This window comes from Eumetopias jubatus, unplaced genomic scaffold, assembly GCF_037043125.1.
Source record: "Eumetopias jubatus isolate StellerSeaLion01/CBP00866 unplaced genomic scaffold, mEumJub1_p1.0 scaffold_7, whole genome shotgun sequence".
Classification (NCBI taxonomy): Eukaryota; Metazoa; Chordata; class Mammalia; order Carnivora; family Otariidae; genus Eumetopias; species Eumetopias jubatus.
This window is the reverse complement of record NW_028274813.1, coordinates 52,611,807-52,627,249: the sequence shown is the minus strand read 5'-3', so window position 1 is coordinate 52,627,249 and position 15,443 is coordinate 52,611,807. Positions and strand designations below refer to the sequence as shown.

Genomic DNA, 15,443 nt, shown 5'->3' with positions numbered 1-15,443 from the left:
GAATAACATTAGATGTGTACATTTTTTAGCTTTAAAAATAACTTTTATAACATTTGTATGTATTTGTCAATATTAGTACAAAGTCTAATATTTGTAGTAATTGGTGTGTGTGCGTACATGTGTGTATAATCACTGAAATAAAGTTACCTTGCTATTTGACAGAATTACTTCCTTTTGTTTTGAAGGATAAGACTTATGTAATATGCAGGAAAAAGATCTGTGTGTGTGGTTTTTAAATCTGTCAGTTTATTTTATTTGAGATAATACATTTGGAAGAAATAACTATTTTTGTGACACAAACTTCCAGGATTTTTAAACACCTTGTTTTATTTTCATCAGAATCACTTGATGGCTGCCAGGAAAGCATTTGACAAATTTTTCATACACTATCCGTATTGCTATGGTTACTGGAAAAAGTATGCAGACCTTGAAAAGCGGCATGACAACATTAAACAATCAGATGAGGTGCGTACATTACTGAATAAAATTATCTCCATTAGGTACTGTAAGCCAAATAATAACGAAACAAAAACTTTTTTTTTTTTTTTTTTTTGGCTGGCAGTACCTACGATTTATGGTCAAACAATTTTATAGGGTATTTTATTTGCATTTGTCACTCTTGTGGCATTTGTAGCTAATATTTTCTCTCTTTGTTGGCAGGTGCGTTAAACCTCTACAGTTTGTCAAGCTTTGCAGTGCAAGCCTCTGTATTACACTGCAGCTTAACAAGTAGGGCAGGGCTTTTCTCTCACTTACATTTATTTCTCATTTTCCAAACAATATAGTTGGTTTGCTAGTCACATTTGCTACGTCTTATTGCATTTTTGGTCAGACGCTGTCATTGATGCTCTAATGGGTCTGTGCCCTATGGTCTGTAACCCAAAGCCTGCCCACACAACCCGGTCAGAATGCAGGGACTGCTGCGCTTTGAAGATCAAGACTCTGCACGTGGGGATCAGAACATTGCCATGTTCTATCCAACCTCCACCCAAATGGTAATGGTAGATTATTTAAACAAAATTCCAGTAATTAGTATTTCTAAGGTTCACCGGATAACACAGTGTTGCCTCTCTGTTAAGAAATAATTAAATATTTGAAGTACAGTTTGTTGTTTTCTTCTTAGGTGTATCGTCGGGGGCTTCAGGCAATACCTCTTAGTGTTGACCTATGGATACATTATATAAACTTCTTAAAAGAAACATTGGACCCTGGTGAATCTGAGACAAACAGTACAATAAGAGGGTATGCTAAACATTGATATTTTCAAATGCCTTCAAAGGAGAAATAAGTCAAGTATTCTGATGATAATAGAACTACTCATGAATGCTAAACTGAATGTTTAACATACATTTCTTTTTCACTATTTAAAAAAATGAAATGTAGTAAACTTATGCATGATTATAAAAATTACAGATAATAATGCCCTCATTCCACACCCCCGTTGGCCCATTGCCTTTGTGGTTTATGAATTGTGTATTCTTTCATATACATACAGATGTGCATGTGTGTATTGTACATATTTGGCTTTTTTTTTAATGTAACAATGTTTTGGAATCTCTCCCTATCGTAATTTTTCAAGCATTGAAGAAGTATGTTGTGGTATCAAAGTACTGTATTTTATTTGTCCAAATCCTTATTTATAGGAAGTAATCAGTGGCACAGGGAACATGTCTGTATTAGTCATTATTTATGTAGAGCGTGCTACAAATGGAACTTTTGTCAAAGAGAACACACAACTAACTTTTATCAAATGTTCTTTCAAAAGTGGTATCAATTTAAACTCCCACAGTATATGAGAGTAGTCATACTTTCCCATAGCTGTGCCACATTCTCTTTAACCTCCATTGATATCTCAGTATTTTAGGTTGCCTATCTCTAGACTGCTCATCCCAGTTTGCCATCTTTTCGTGTACTTGTATAAGCCATTTGCTCATTGCCTGTTCATATCATTTGCTCATTTTACTTTTGGATTGTCCTTTTCTTAGGATTATAGGAAATTTTCAATGTGTTTTTTTTTTCAGTAGTATTTTTTTTAATTTTTTTATTGTTATGTTAAATGTGTTTTTGGTTTTTATTTTTATCAAAGTATGTGCATATAGTTGAAAAAGTCAGTGTTAAACTGCTTACAACAAAAAGCAGTTCCTCCACCCTTCTTCAAGTATTTTAGCTGTTTCTTGCATTTTCCTATATGTTTATAATAGTAGCTCTTTCTCTCTCTTCATTACATTATGATTTTGTTATGGTAGATGAGATTTTTAATTCACTTATACTCTTCCCATATCTTACTTTTCCAATATTGATAGGTTTCAAAGCCTTTTATTTTTCCTGGAGTTAATTACCCCTTTTTATCCTTACCTCCTTTTTCCCACTTGCTTAGTTTTCTTTGAACATTTAAAATTTCCTACCCCTTCCAACAGCCACTTTCAGTAGTTAGTACTCATAACTGACTTTCCACAGTGTACAAATGCTATGTACATTTTTTGGAAGCTAAAAAATGTATATATCTAGTGTTATTCTACTTACTCTGCAAATTGTGAAAGGGAATTATACTCTGAAATTTGTAAATTCCATTTTTTACCGTTCCTCTTGGAGGATATCCTTGGAACCTTCTCTTTCTGTAGTCTGGATTGGTTGCTCTGCTCTGTTCTGTGTCTTCCATACAGCAGTTATTTTGAGATTTCCTCATCATGATTCTAGGAGATATCTTTACCTCTTTCCTGGGTTTCAAGCTCTAATTTTGAGAGTTTTTTAGATCCTGTTTTTTCTTGGCTGATGTCTACCTTTATAGAGGAGTGCGTCCTATAAGTTCTTGTTAAAGGATGCTTGGGATGAAAAAAATTAAGAGTTTGTAAGTCTGAAACAACCAGTTGATGATCAGTGGGGTATAGAATTTTGAGTTGGAAGTAATTTTTCCTTAGGGCTTTGAAGGCATCTCTTCACTCTCTTACAGCTTCTGGTGTTGTTATTGAGAAGTATGGTAACTCTGGATTCCCTTTGTATGACTTGTTTTTCTCATGGATGCTTTTAAAATGTTCTCTTTATCTTTGCTATAAGTGCAGTTTTATAATGATACGCTTTGATGTGGGTTTTCTTTTTCTAATTCATTGTGTTTACTAAGTGGGCCTTTTCAGTCTAGGGTGCTCATGTCTTTCTCTTCTGAGAAATATTATTGGGGTACCTGGCTGGCTCAGTCACTATAGCATTCACCTCTTGATCTTGGGGGTCATGAGTTGAGGTCCATGTTGGGCATAGAGTTTGCTTAAAAAAATAATAAAATTAAGATATTATTGTGTATATTCTTATGTTGATAATTCCCTTCCTATGGTTTTCTCTATTTTTAATAGTTGGACATTGGATCTTATGTTTTAATCATTTAATTTTCTTATTTTTGTTTTTACTTTTTACATGTCAGATTTTATTGGGCTTTTTGAGGCATTTCCTTGACCCTTGTATTGGATTTTTCCTATCTGCCATTATTTTTTTAATGTCCAAGAATCTTTTTTTTTTATTGTTCCTTTTCTTATATCTTCCTATTCTTGTTACATGGCTTAATATCTTATTACTTTTTTTTTTTAAGATTTTATTTATTTATTTGACAGAGAGAGACACAGTGAGAGAGGGAACACAAGCTGGGGGAGTGGGAGAGGGAGAAGCAGGCTTCCCGCCCAGCAGGGAGCCCAATGTAGGGTTCAATCCCAGGACCCTGGGACCATGACCTGAGCTGAAGGCAGATGCTCAACGACTGAGCCACCCAGGCGCCCCTTTTTATTACTTTTTAAAAAGTATTAAGGACTGTTGAAGTTATCCTCTGCTCCCATCACAGTTTTCTCTGAAGTGTTTTGTTTACTTTTTTTTTTTTTAAGATTTTATTTATTTGACAGAGATCACAAGTAGGCAGACAGGCAAGGCAGGCAGAGGGAGAGGGAGAAGAAGGCTCCCTGCTGAGCATGGAGCCCAATGCAAGACTCCATCCCAGGAGTCTGGGATCATGACCTGAGCCAAAGGCAGACGTTTAACCGACTGAGCCACCGAGGCGCCCTGTGTTTTTGTTCACTTGTTTTCATCTCTGACTTGTCTGATTTCTGGATTTCTGCTCATGTTAAAGATTAGATTTTAGGGGCACCTGGGTGGCTCAGTAGGTTAAGCATCTGCCTTCAGCTCAGGTCATGATCCCAGGGTCCTGGGATTGAGCCCCATGTGGAGCCCTGCTCAGTGGGGAGCCTACTTCTCTCCTGCACCCCCCCTGCCCCTTGCACACACTCTCTCTCAAAATCTTTTAAAAAAAGATGAATTTGTTTTTTTTTTTTTAAAGATTTTATTTATTTATTTGACAGAGAGAGACACAGCAAGAGAGGGGACATAAGCAGGGGGAGTGGGAGAGGGAGAAGCAGGCTCCCAGCCAAGCAGGGAGCCTGATGTGGGGCTCAATCCCAGGACCCTGAGATCATGACCTGAGCTGAAGGCAGACGCTTAATGACTGGGCCACCCAGGCACCCCAAAATATTAGATTTTAATAAACTGAATGTAAGCTCTGTTTTATATTCAGGGTTTGTATGCAGTTATTATTAGCTGGCTTGGTGGGCTTCACAGTAGGGTGATCAAATGGCCACTCAGGTTTTTGTTGGGTGAATCCCAGTGTTGGTATCCTTATATTTTACTATTGTGCCAGGCAGTTTCTCATTGAAGGATCATCTGATCTGCCTGGGGAATGTATACCTAGCTCCTGAAATCCCATAGCTCGGCAGGAAAGGAGGTTTAGAGTCTCTTACCATTCCTTAAGGCGATCTTCTTAGAAACATCCTGTCTTTAGTTCATTACCTTCTTACCATATTTCCTCTCCCAGCTCCATCCACTTTTCTTAGTGTCTGGTGCGTTAATTTCCTGAATCATTTTGGGATTCTGCAGGGGCAGTAACATGTATTTTACTGTCTTGGAAACCTCAGACATAAACATATACTTGTGCACACACATGCATAAACACATACTCTTAATCCTTTATGCGTATATTAACATCCTCCAGTTTTTGCACATTTTTTTTTAAAGATTTTATTTATTTGGGAGAGAGAGAAACAGCATGATAGGGGAGAGGGTCAGAGGGAGAAGCAGGCTCCCCGATGAGCAGGGAGCCCCATGTGGGACTCGATCCCAGGACTCTGGGATCATGACCTGAGCTCAAGGCAGTTGCTTAACCAACTGAGCCACCCAGGCACCCCAGTTTTAGCACATTTTTAAACTTTGTTCAGGATGTCTTTTTATCGTGTCTTTTTATCCTTTTTTAAGTCATAGATTAACCTTTTATTTTGTCCAACTTTTTTGCATTGATTTAAAATACCTTCTTTATCATATACTAGATTCTCACGTGTACATTGATCTGTTTTGTTTTCTTGGAACTGTTTTGTGATCCATTTCTCTGTTACCTGGCCAACGCCATCCTTTTAATTACTATAGCGTCCTAATTTCTTTCTTTTTTTTAAATATTTTACTTATTTGACAGAGAGAGAGACAGCGAGAGAGGGAACACAAGCAGGGGGAGTGGGAGAGGGAGAGAAGCAGGCTTCCCGCCGAGCAGGGAGCCCAGTGCGGGGCTTGATCCCAGGACCCTAGGATCATGACCTGAGCCGAAGGCAGACATTTAACGACTGAGCCACCCAGGCACCCTAGCTTCCTAATTTCTTTTGATAGCTTTCAGGAAAATGCCCTCTGCATTGTCCTTTTTGTATGTTAGCTGTATGTTAGAATTTGGTTTACCTGTTCCACTCAAAATTTGTTGGAGCTTTGATTGGTATTGTATTAAGGTTGTAGATTAATATAAGTAGTATGGTTTTATACTGTTAAAAATCCCTCTTGATTGTAAGATACTATTTTGAAAATATGTATCTAAAAGTTTTATCCCACTGGGATATCAAATCCAATGATTAAAATTGCTTACAAAAATCTCTTGAGGGCGCCTGGGTGGCTCATTTGGTTAAGCGACTGCCTTTGGCTCAGGTCATGATCCTGGAGTCCTGGCATCGAGTCCCACATCGGGTTCCCTGCTCAGCAGGGAGTCTGCTTCTCCCTCTGACCCTACCCCCTCTTGGGCTCTCTTTCTCTCTCTCACTCTCTCTTTCTCTCGAATAAATAAATAAAATCTTTAAAAGAAAAAAATCTCTTGAAATGAGTCAGGTAGTTTAAAAACACAAGGTGGTGGTGTTTTGTTTTGTTTTTGTTTTTTAGTAATCTGTAATTTTAGAATCAGGAGAGACTTCTGAAAGTTTTAAAATACATGTATACTTCTCATTACCTTACAAGGCAGTTGGGTCCCTTCTTGGAGAATTATTTTGCCAGAAAATTATTCTTTAAATTGAGAAAAAATTTGTTTTCTGCTATAAATGAATCTATTTGACGAACATTCAAGTTTCACAAATATTTAAGTGTCTGCATTGTCACTCTTTATATGTTTGTAATGTGTACATTTTTGCATTGTAGTTCTGTATAAGATAAAATTACATAAAAGTACGCATATTTCCTTTGTTTCCTTTCTCTTTAAAACGTAGCTGTTGTACACTTTTCTATTTCTTCTGCCTTTTACTCCCTACTTGTATAGGGAGCAGTTGAATGTAATTTTGAATTTAGCACAATCTTCTGAAATTTAGAAATGTTTTATTTTTATTTTTAATTTTTTAAAAAAATTGTATAATTGACATATATTAGATTTAGTTGTACAACTTAATGATTTGATATTTGTATATATTGCAAGGTGCAGAAATATTTTAAAAGTGATTTTATCTTGGAAAGATAACTTAGAGGTAATTTGATTTTTCAGAACTTTCGAGCATGCGGTTCTAGCTGCAGGAACAGATTTCCGATCTGACAGACTGTGGGAAATGTATATAAACTGGGAAAATGAACAGGGAAACCTGAGAGAAGTTACAGCTATATATGATCGTATTCTTGGTATTCCAACACAGCTGTATAGTCACCATTTTCAGAGGTGAGTGAAAAAATCCAATCATTAAAATATTTGATTATTCAGGTAACTAATTAATATTGAGGATTATAATTCTCTTGAAATGTCATGTGAGATTCTTTTAGATGCAAATGCATAAATTTTCTTGCTTGATAATCACAGTTTACACACGTTCAAATTTTGACATTTTTCCATATACTTTATGAAATGTTTAGGAACTTTACTTTTTATTTATTTTTAAAAAATTTATTTATTTGAGAGAGAGAGAGAAATAGTGATGTAGAGCATAAGTAGGGAAGAGGGGGAGAAGCAGGCTCCCCACTAAGCAGGGAGCCTGACTTGGGGCTTGATCCCAGGACGCTGGGATCATGACCTGAGCCGAAGGCAGACGCTAACCGATTGAGCCACCTGGGCGCCCTGGAACTTTACTGTTTTTAAACAGAAGTTTTTCTTTGTCCATTTTATAGATGAGGAATAATGGGAATCCTATCTTAGGTATTTCAGAGTGGTGAAAGAATGAGAAAATAGAACCCAAGTTTAGTTATTCTTTGTGGTACTAAGTTAATAGAGTACATGGCACATAAATATGCTTATTTAAAACTTAATGATTTGCTCGGGGCGCCTTGGCTGGCTCTTTCGATGGAGCATGTGACTCTTTTAAGTTCAAGCCCCAAGTTGGGTGTAGAGATTACTTAAAAAAAAAAAAGAATCTTAAAAACAAAAACTTAATATACATTCTTGTGATTCATATAACACCTTATACCAAAATAGTGAAAGATCTATTTTATGTAGTAAGTCTAAATCTGTTTTTATTCAGTCAAAAATAATTTCATTAAAATTTTCCACTATGATTTTCTGTCATGACTGGTATTTCATTTTTATGAGTACTGTTAAAACAACTAATTCTGTATGATGTGAGTTCCACATTTTGTTTTCTAATATACTCAAAATATCCCACTGATAAGGACTCAAAGTCTTTCTGAACAAGAAAGTTTGTTTTACAGGTATTTGCTATGTTGATAAATATTTGCTTTTTTTTAGCTACCATATTTGCTACATTTTTGTTACAACTTTTATAAATAGTATAGTGTTAGAGCCTGTAAACTTAAGTACTTTTTAAGTAAGTGATTTTCTAAACTTTTTTTACTAAAAAAGTAGAAGACTACTAAAAAAGTAGAAGACTTTATGAAGCATCTAAAAAGTTATGTGGATCAATTTGCTAAAGATAGAAGAAATAATGCAGATCCAGATTAGGAATAGGAATTGTGTAGATGTGAATATACGGTCTCTGTTTTTCATGAAACAGAGGAGATACTCAGGTTTCTACAGTATAATGACCTAGGAAGACACTTGATAAAAGACATTATTAACACAAAACTTGACATATGGAAATGCTTGATGAATATTTGTTGAATAAATGAATACAAGGGTTTTAAAAATCCTTGAGACAAAGAGGAGGCCTTTTCCTAAACCAGTTCTTCTAGGATCAACAGTATAGATAAAATTCTGTAATGATAAGAACTTTATTTTTGGTAAGAAAGATAAACTATAACTAGGAAACACTTGTTACATGGCATTTGCTGTATGCCAGATGCTGTTCTGAATGCTTATTTATAACTTACAGCATTATAACTTAAGCATGTAACTTATAGCATTTATAACTTATTTAATCCTCATAATAAGCCAGTGAGGTATCTTATTATCCCCATTTTATGGGGATATTACTGTCTTCCTTTTATGGAAGTAGAGGCACAGAAAGATTAAAACATTTGCATGAGGTCACAGAGTGAGTTAGTGTTTAGAAGCTTATTGGAACCCAGACGGTGTGGCTCCAAAGTTCTTGGTATAGTCTCCTCCAAATCTTTTTTGTTGTTAAATGAATATCCCAGGTGCCTGGGTGGCTTGTTAAGCGTCTGCCTCCGGCTCAGGTCATGATCCCAGGGTCCTGGGATTGAGCCCCACCTTGGGCTCCCTGCTCATCAGGGAGCCTGCTTCTCCTTCTGTCCCCCATCCCCGCTCATGCTCTCTCTCTCCCAAATAAATCTTAAAAAAAAAAAAAAAATCCCAGTAGGGTTTTAAAATTGTATATATGCTTATAATAGATATTAGTGAATTGCATTACACATACTGTTCTTTAATCTCCTCTTTTTTTTTAAAGATTTGTTTATTAGAGGGGTGCCTGGGTGGCTCAGATGGTTAAGCGTCTGCCTTTGGCTCAGGTCATGATCCCAGGGCCCTGGAATTGAGTCCCGTGTCGGGCTCCCTGCACAGTGGGGAGTCTGCTTCTCCCCCTCCCTTCTCCCCTTGCTTGTGCTCTCTTGCTCTCTCTCGCAAATGGATAAATCTTAAAAAAAAAAAAAAAGATTTATTTATTAGAGAGGGAGAGGGGGAGAGAGAATCTCAAGTAGACTCTGTGCTGAACGCGGGAGCCTGATACAGGGCTTGATCTCATGATCCTAAGATCATGACCTGAGCCAAAATCAAGAGGCAGATGCTTAACCAACTGAACCACCCAGGCACCCCTAATCTGTTTTTTCTTTTAATATATTGACAACCACTTTCCTTAATGTATGTAGCAAACTCACAAGTCGTGTTTGTGTAAATAAATCTTATGACATTACTAACTGCTTTGAGAACCAGTGAAATGTTTTCTTTTGCCTAATACACTCCTACTTGGTCATTTAGTGCTTGCTATGTAAAAGATTATATACCATTTAAGTTATAGAAATTAAGGCTCTGACAAGCTATGTGTGAATGGTGTTGGCTCTCAAGCTGGTCAGAAGTATAGAGGAGGAAGCATATGTTTAAAACAAAAGTGTTTAGGGGCATCTGGGTGGCTCAATCAGTTGAGCGTCAGACTCTTTTATTTCAGCTCTGGTGGGGGTCTCAGGGTCCTGGGATCAAGACCCAGGTCGTGCTCTGTGCACAGTGGTGAGTCTGCTTGGGATTCTCTCTCCCTCTCCACCACTTTGTGCACAGGCGTGCTCCCCCCACCTCCAGCTCACATAAATAAATAAATCTTAAAAGTGTTCAAGTGCTGGGTAATAGGGTTAGCCTGGTGATGGGTATTAAAGAGGGCATGTACTGAATGGAACACTGGGTGTTATACGCAACAATGAATCTTGGAACACTACATCAAAAACTAATGATGTAAATAATGCAATATATGTTAAGAAAAAAAAGATAGCAGGAGGGGAAGAATGAAGGGGGGGGAATCAGGGGGAGACGAACCATGAGAGACTATGGACTCTGAAAAACAAACTGAGGGTTCGAGGGTTCTAGAGGGAAGGGGGTGGGGGGATGGGTTAGCCTGGTGATAGGTATTAAAGAGGGCACATTCTGCGTGGAGCACAGGGTGTTATGCACAAACAATGAATCATGGAACACTACATCAAAAACTAATGATGTATGGTGATTAACATAACAAAATTAAAAAAACTAATGATGTATAGTGATTAATATAACATAATAAAAAAATAAATAAATTAGTCCCCCCCCCAAAATATTTCTGTTGTGTAGGTCTGTATATTAGATGTATACTGATGAAATTATCTCTACGGAAATATGTAATTTAAAATTTTCCTTAGCATGAGAGTTTCTGATGTTGATTTAACTTCTCAGACCCAATCCCTGGTAGTTCCTAAGCTCCAGACCTATCTAAATACTGATAATTTCCCAGCAGACACTGTTGTTTTGTATTTCTGTGACTGTAATGCCTTTTCTACTTCCCATTTGTCTGGTTAACTCAGATTACTCAAAACCATACAGCTTAATGTTTTCTGTGTGAAACTTTAGTTTGCCAAAATAGAAAGTATTTGTTCTGTCATTTGTGCCAGCACTCTATTTATTTACAGTTGTCTTTTTTTAAATTTTTATTTATTTATTTTTAAAGATTTTATTTATTTGTTTGACAGAGATAGCACAAGTAGGCAGAGCGGCAGGGAGAGGGAGAAGCAGGCTCTCCGCTGAGCAGGGAGCCCGATGCGGGGCTCAATCCCAGGACCCTGGGATCATGACCTGAGCTGAAGGCAGGTGCTTAACCAACTGAGCCACCCAGGCGCCCCTACGTTTTGTCTTTTTTAAAAAAAGTTTTTATTTTATTTATTTTAGGGGGGATGGACAGAGGGAGAGAGAAACTTTAGTAGACTCCACGCTGAGCATGGAGCCCAACACAGGTCTCGACATGGGGTTCCATCCCTCGATCCCGAAATCGTGACCTGAGCTGAAACCCAGGGTCAGAGGCTTAACCAACTGTGCCACCCATGTGCTCCTACTTACATTTATTTTAACATTAATAACACTGCTTTGAAATTGTCTCATATATCGCTCTGCACATCTGTCATTTTCTGAGACTTATTAATTCTTTTTATCTTTAATACATAGGAATTGGGCTCAATATATATTAGACACTCAGCCATTCTTTACTGAATAAATCAGTTTTATTTTTGGAAAGGTTGATAAAAATTCACTGCTTAGTAGTTATATTTTATCACCATTTGGAACAATTTCCTATATAATATAGCAATTATTTTAAATTTGTGCTCTTTAGTCGTCAATTTTATTTGTAGCCTAACATTTTGAGTTTTAATATTTATCTGAACACTAAATCTATACGTTTTCTTTTTTTTTTAAGATTTGACTTATTTGACAGATGGAGAGAGAGCACAAGCAGGGGGAGCTCCAGAGCCAGAGGGAGAAGCAGGCTCCCTGTTGAGCAGGGAGCCCGATGTGGGGCTCTATCCTGGGACCCTGGGATCACGACCTGAGCTGAAGGCAGCCGCTTAACTGACTAGGCCACCAGGCCACCCTAAATCTGTTTGTTTCCTTACTAACTTTTGAAAGTTATTTCCTTTCTAATTTTTTTTAAATAAGGCAGTCTGTATTTGTTCTCTCCCAATGGTGAAATGGATCAAGTTAAGCTGCAGTATTTATTACTGATTCTGTAAAATCTAGATTTGTTTCCCATTTTATTTACATATATTAGTGAAAGCCTTAAAATCCATAAAAATTCAGGTGTGACTAGCCTAAGTCAGTTTTAAGAAACTTGGGGAAAAGTCCATAAGATTGGAGCATAAGGTACATGTACAACTATGTCTCATAATTAGAATGAAGAGGTCAGTCTGGGTTAGAAGATGAAAGACTTTAAGGTGATTGGATTTTAGCATGAATGCAGGGTAAATGAAAAGAAGTTATTTTGGCAGGAGGCAGTTATGATCATGTTTATGTTTTTCATGTTTACTTTTTAATAGCAGTATTAGGGCTGAGATGGGAATAGTGAGACTAGTGGCTAGAAGCCATTTATGTTTATCCAGGTGAAAAACGAGAAGGATATGAAGACATATTTAGAAGGTAGAATCAATAGGACCTGCTACTCAGTGGAATGTAAGTGAAGTGAGGTCAGAGAGATTTAGAAACTGAATGGTTGACAGTACCATTAATCAAGATTAGAAATGCTGAGGGTGTTGATTCGTGGATGAAGCTTAACATAATTAGTTTAAGATGTTGTACGTAAGGTTCCAAATTTAGATAGTGTAGCTATTTTAGCTCTTCAACTTGGTGTTTTTGATGAAAATTTGCATATATATATATATATATAAAAATTAGTGTGTGGAAAAATTACTTTTTTCAAAACACTCAAAATTAACCTGTTTCTTTGTGCAGAGTTTTGGCAATTGGACAGACTGATCTAGAATTGAGAAAAGTATGGGCTTGAGTTAGTTTTCCGAGTCACCATAGTATGCTTATTTCTCTATTAATAAGATTGGCCAGGAAGTTAATGAAGATAGATGAGAACAAAATGTCAAATGGAATCCTTGGCAATCCTGACATTCAGGGACCAATAGGAAGGGAGAATCCTCAAAGATCAAGGATCAGTCAGAGACTTGGAGGCAAACAAATAAAATGGTAACCCAGTGCCTTCTGAAAGGAAAGCATGGTTAAAGGCCTTTAGTAGTGAAGACATTATTAGAGTATAACCTGTACTATGAAACAAGTGTCCATTTAATTTTGCATGTAAGAGGCACTTGGTGACTTTAATTAGGATAATTTCATTGGTGTGTTTGGCACGGACACAGAATCAGGAGTAACTGGGAGGTGGGGAAGAAACGGCAAACATTTGTTGATCATTTACAAATGATCATTTATAATTTAAGTAGGGATTCTATCTTAAAGTAATTTTGCATAAATAAATAAATTTTGCAAAATAGTATTGTGCCATTTTAGATATGAGAAAGCCAAGACTTAAAGAAGGGAAAAACTGGGACGCTTGGGTGGCCCGGTCAGTTAAGCTCCTGCCTTTGGCTCAGGTCATGATCCTGGGGTTTTGGGATCAAGCCCCATGTCAGGCTCCCTGCTTCTCTCCCTCTGCCCCTCCCCCCACTTGTCCAAGTCCTCGTCCACATGTGCTTGTTTTCTCTCTCTCTCAAATAAATCTTAAAAAAGAAAAACTTCCCCGAAGTCAAATAACTAATAATGGACAGAGTTAGGATTTGAATGTATGCCTATCCATGCCTTCTCTGTTATATTGCAAAGGCATAAAAGAAATGAAGATGTCTGTAGACTGTTTCATCAAGTGGTAGGTTTTTACTATAAAAAAGGATAGAAAGGGTTTGGTGTTTTAAATCAGAAATTTTTTGAAAGGGTACTGTGTAGTAGGAATTGAATGTGGGATCTAAAATTATGCTTCATATATAGAGAATTTATTTTTATTGGCTTATTTAGATTTAAAGAACATGTACAGAATAACTTGCCTAGAGATCTGCTAACTGGTGAACAGTTTATTCAGCTGCGAAGGGAATTAGCTTCTGTAAACGGACATAGTGGTGATGATGGTCCTCCTGGTGATGATCTACCGTCAGGAATTGAAGACATTACTGATCCAGCAAAGGTAACCAGACTTAATTGAAAAATCCTTCAATGCATGAGAAACTAGACTTTATATGCCTTGACTTCATATGTTGTATGACTTGTGTCTCATATAAAATTAATTTCTAATTAAGGCAAGTGGGACTTCTTTAGCTATGGTGTGGTTAAAAAGAGAGTTAAGGTAGAGAATCTATTTTACTATGAGACACCTGGAAATAGCTTAGAAGGGACATTTTGCCCATGTGGTAATCTACTAGTCCCCTTTAAATGTACACAAGAAAGTGGTTTATTAGGAAGTTCTGTAGAAATTTTAGAATTGTTAATTGTACTTTCCATATAATTGTTAACAGCTTAAAACCTACCACTATTCTCAGATTATAAAGTAGGTATAGATAATACCGAAATTTAAGCAGTATTAAAAATTTCAGTATATAACTTATGTGATTTAAATTTTTTTCTTTTTCTTCCCAAGCTAATTACGGAAATAGAAAACATGAGACATAGAATCATTGAAATTCATCAAGAAATGTTTAATTATAATGAGCATGAAGTTAGTAAAAGGTGGACATTTGAAGAAGGTGTAAGTGTTTTTGTTTTGTAATAGGCTTCAAAATATAAAGATAGGAATAATGTATTTTTCTTTGTTTTGAGTAATGTCTCTCTACTTTTTATTTTTGCTTATTTAAATACTATTACCTGTTTCCCATGATCAGTTTTATCGTTTTCCATTGTCAATTTTAGAATCTTACAAAATGAATTCAGATTTACTCCAGTTGGAAGATACTTATTTAATCTGAACCATTTTATTACAGTTGTTCAGTTTTTTAAATCATCTTATTGAGTGCATACTTTACATACAACAGAATGCACCCATTTTAGATGTGTAGTAAAATGAGGGTTTCCCTCCACAGATTCTAATTCTTTATTTCTGTTTTTCCAAACAGCTTTTTTGAGATACAGTTCACTTACCATATAGTTCATCCATTTAAAGTGTATAATTTAGTAGTTTTTGGTGTGTTCACAGATAGGTACAGCCATCATTCTGGTCCATTTTAGAACATTTTCATCACTTCACAAAGAAATTCTTTATCCTTTAGCTGTCACCCCTCTACTCCCTCACGTATCTGCTCCACCCCTTACCCCCAGCCCTTAGGTACTACTGATCTACTTCTGTTTCTATAGATTTGTTCTGGCCTTTCATTTGAGTGGAATCATATAGTATGTGGTTTTTCTGTTGACTGGCTATAAGGTTTGACATGTATATGCACATTACAGTGCTCCATGGCAATCAGATATGGAACTAGTCTGTCATCCCAGAAAGTTCCCTTGGTCCCTTTTCATTCAGTAACCCCCATCCCATTCCTAGCCCTAGGCAACTGCTGATCTGCTTTCTGTTACATGTATAATTGTTCAGTTTTAAAATACTCAATAAAGAAAAACATTTACTGAACATAAAATTGTGTAGTGCCATTACAATTAATAAATAAATGAAAGATACATTCTGCTTCTTCCGTTTGTAAAGCCTAAGAAATATAATTTTAAAAGTTTTTATCATGAAATACGGTGATTAAAATTTCTTTGGTTCACCATCATTAATTACATACATAATTTAGATAATTCGTATTGTTAC

The 15,443-nt window shown here is 36.4% G+C and overlaps 1 protein-coding gene across 5 annotated transcripts in view; it reads left to right on the top strand.

Annotated features, from left to right (window-relative positions):
• PRPF39 (pre-mRNA processing factor 39) overlaps positions 1-15,443 on the top strand; it is a 37,070-nt gene that overhangs the window by 14,201 nt on the left and 7,426 nt on the right. The window contains exons 1-7 of one of the 5 annotated variants that reach the window (XM_088024626.1): positions 385-465; positions 661-729; positions 833-995; positions 1,124-1,242; positions 6,806-6,973; positions 13,670-13,835; positions 14,286-14,393. In XM_088024626.1, the coding sequence (XP_087880752.1) occupies positions 909-995; positions 1,124-1,242; positions 6,806-6,973; positions 13,670-13,835; positions 14,286-14,393 (648 nt within the window). In that variant the 5' untranslated portion in view covers positions 385-465; positions 661-729; positions 833-908. Of the gene's footprint in view, positions 1-339; positions 996-1,123; positions 1,243-6,805; positions 6,974-13,669; positions 13,836-14,285; positions 14,394-15,443 lie in introns of those variants that run through there. The other 4 variants (XM_088024625.1, XM_028100501.2, XM_028100486.2 and 1 more) reach the window with 4 other exon arrangements.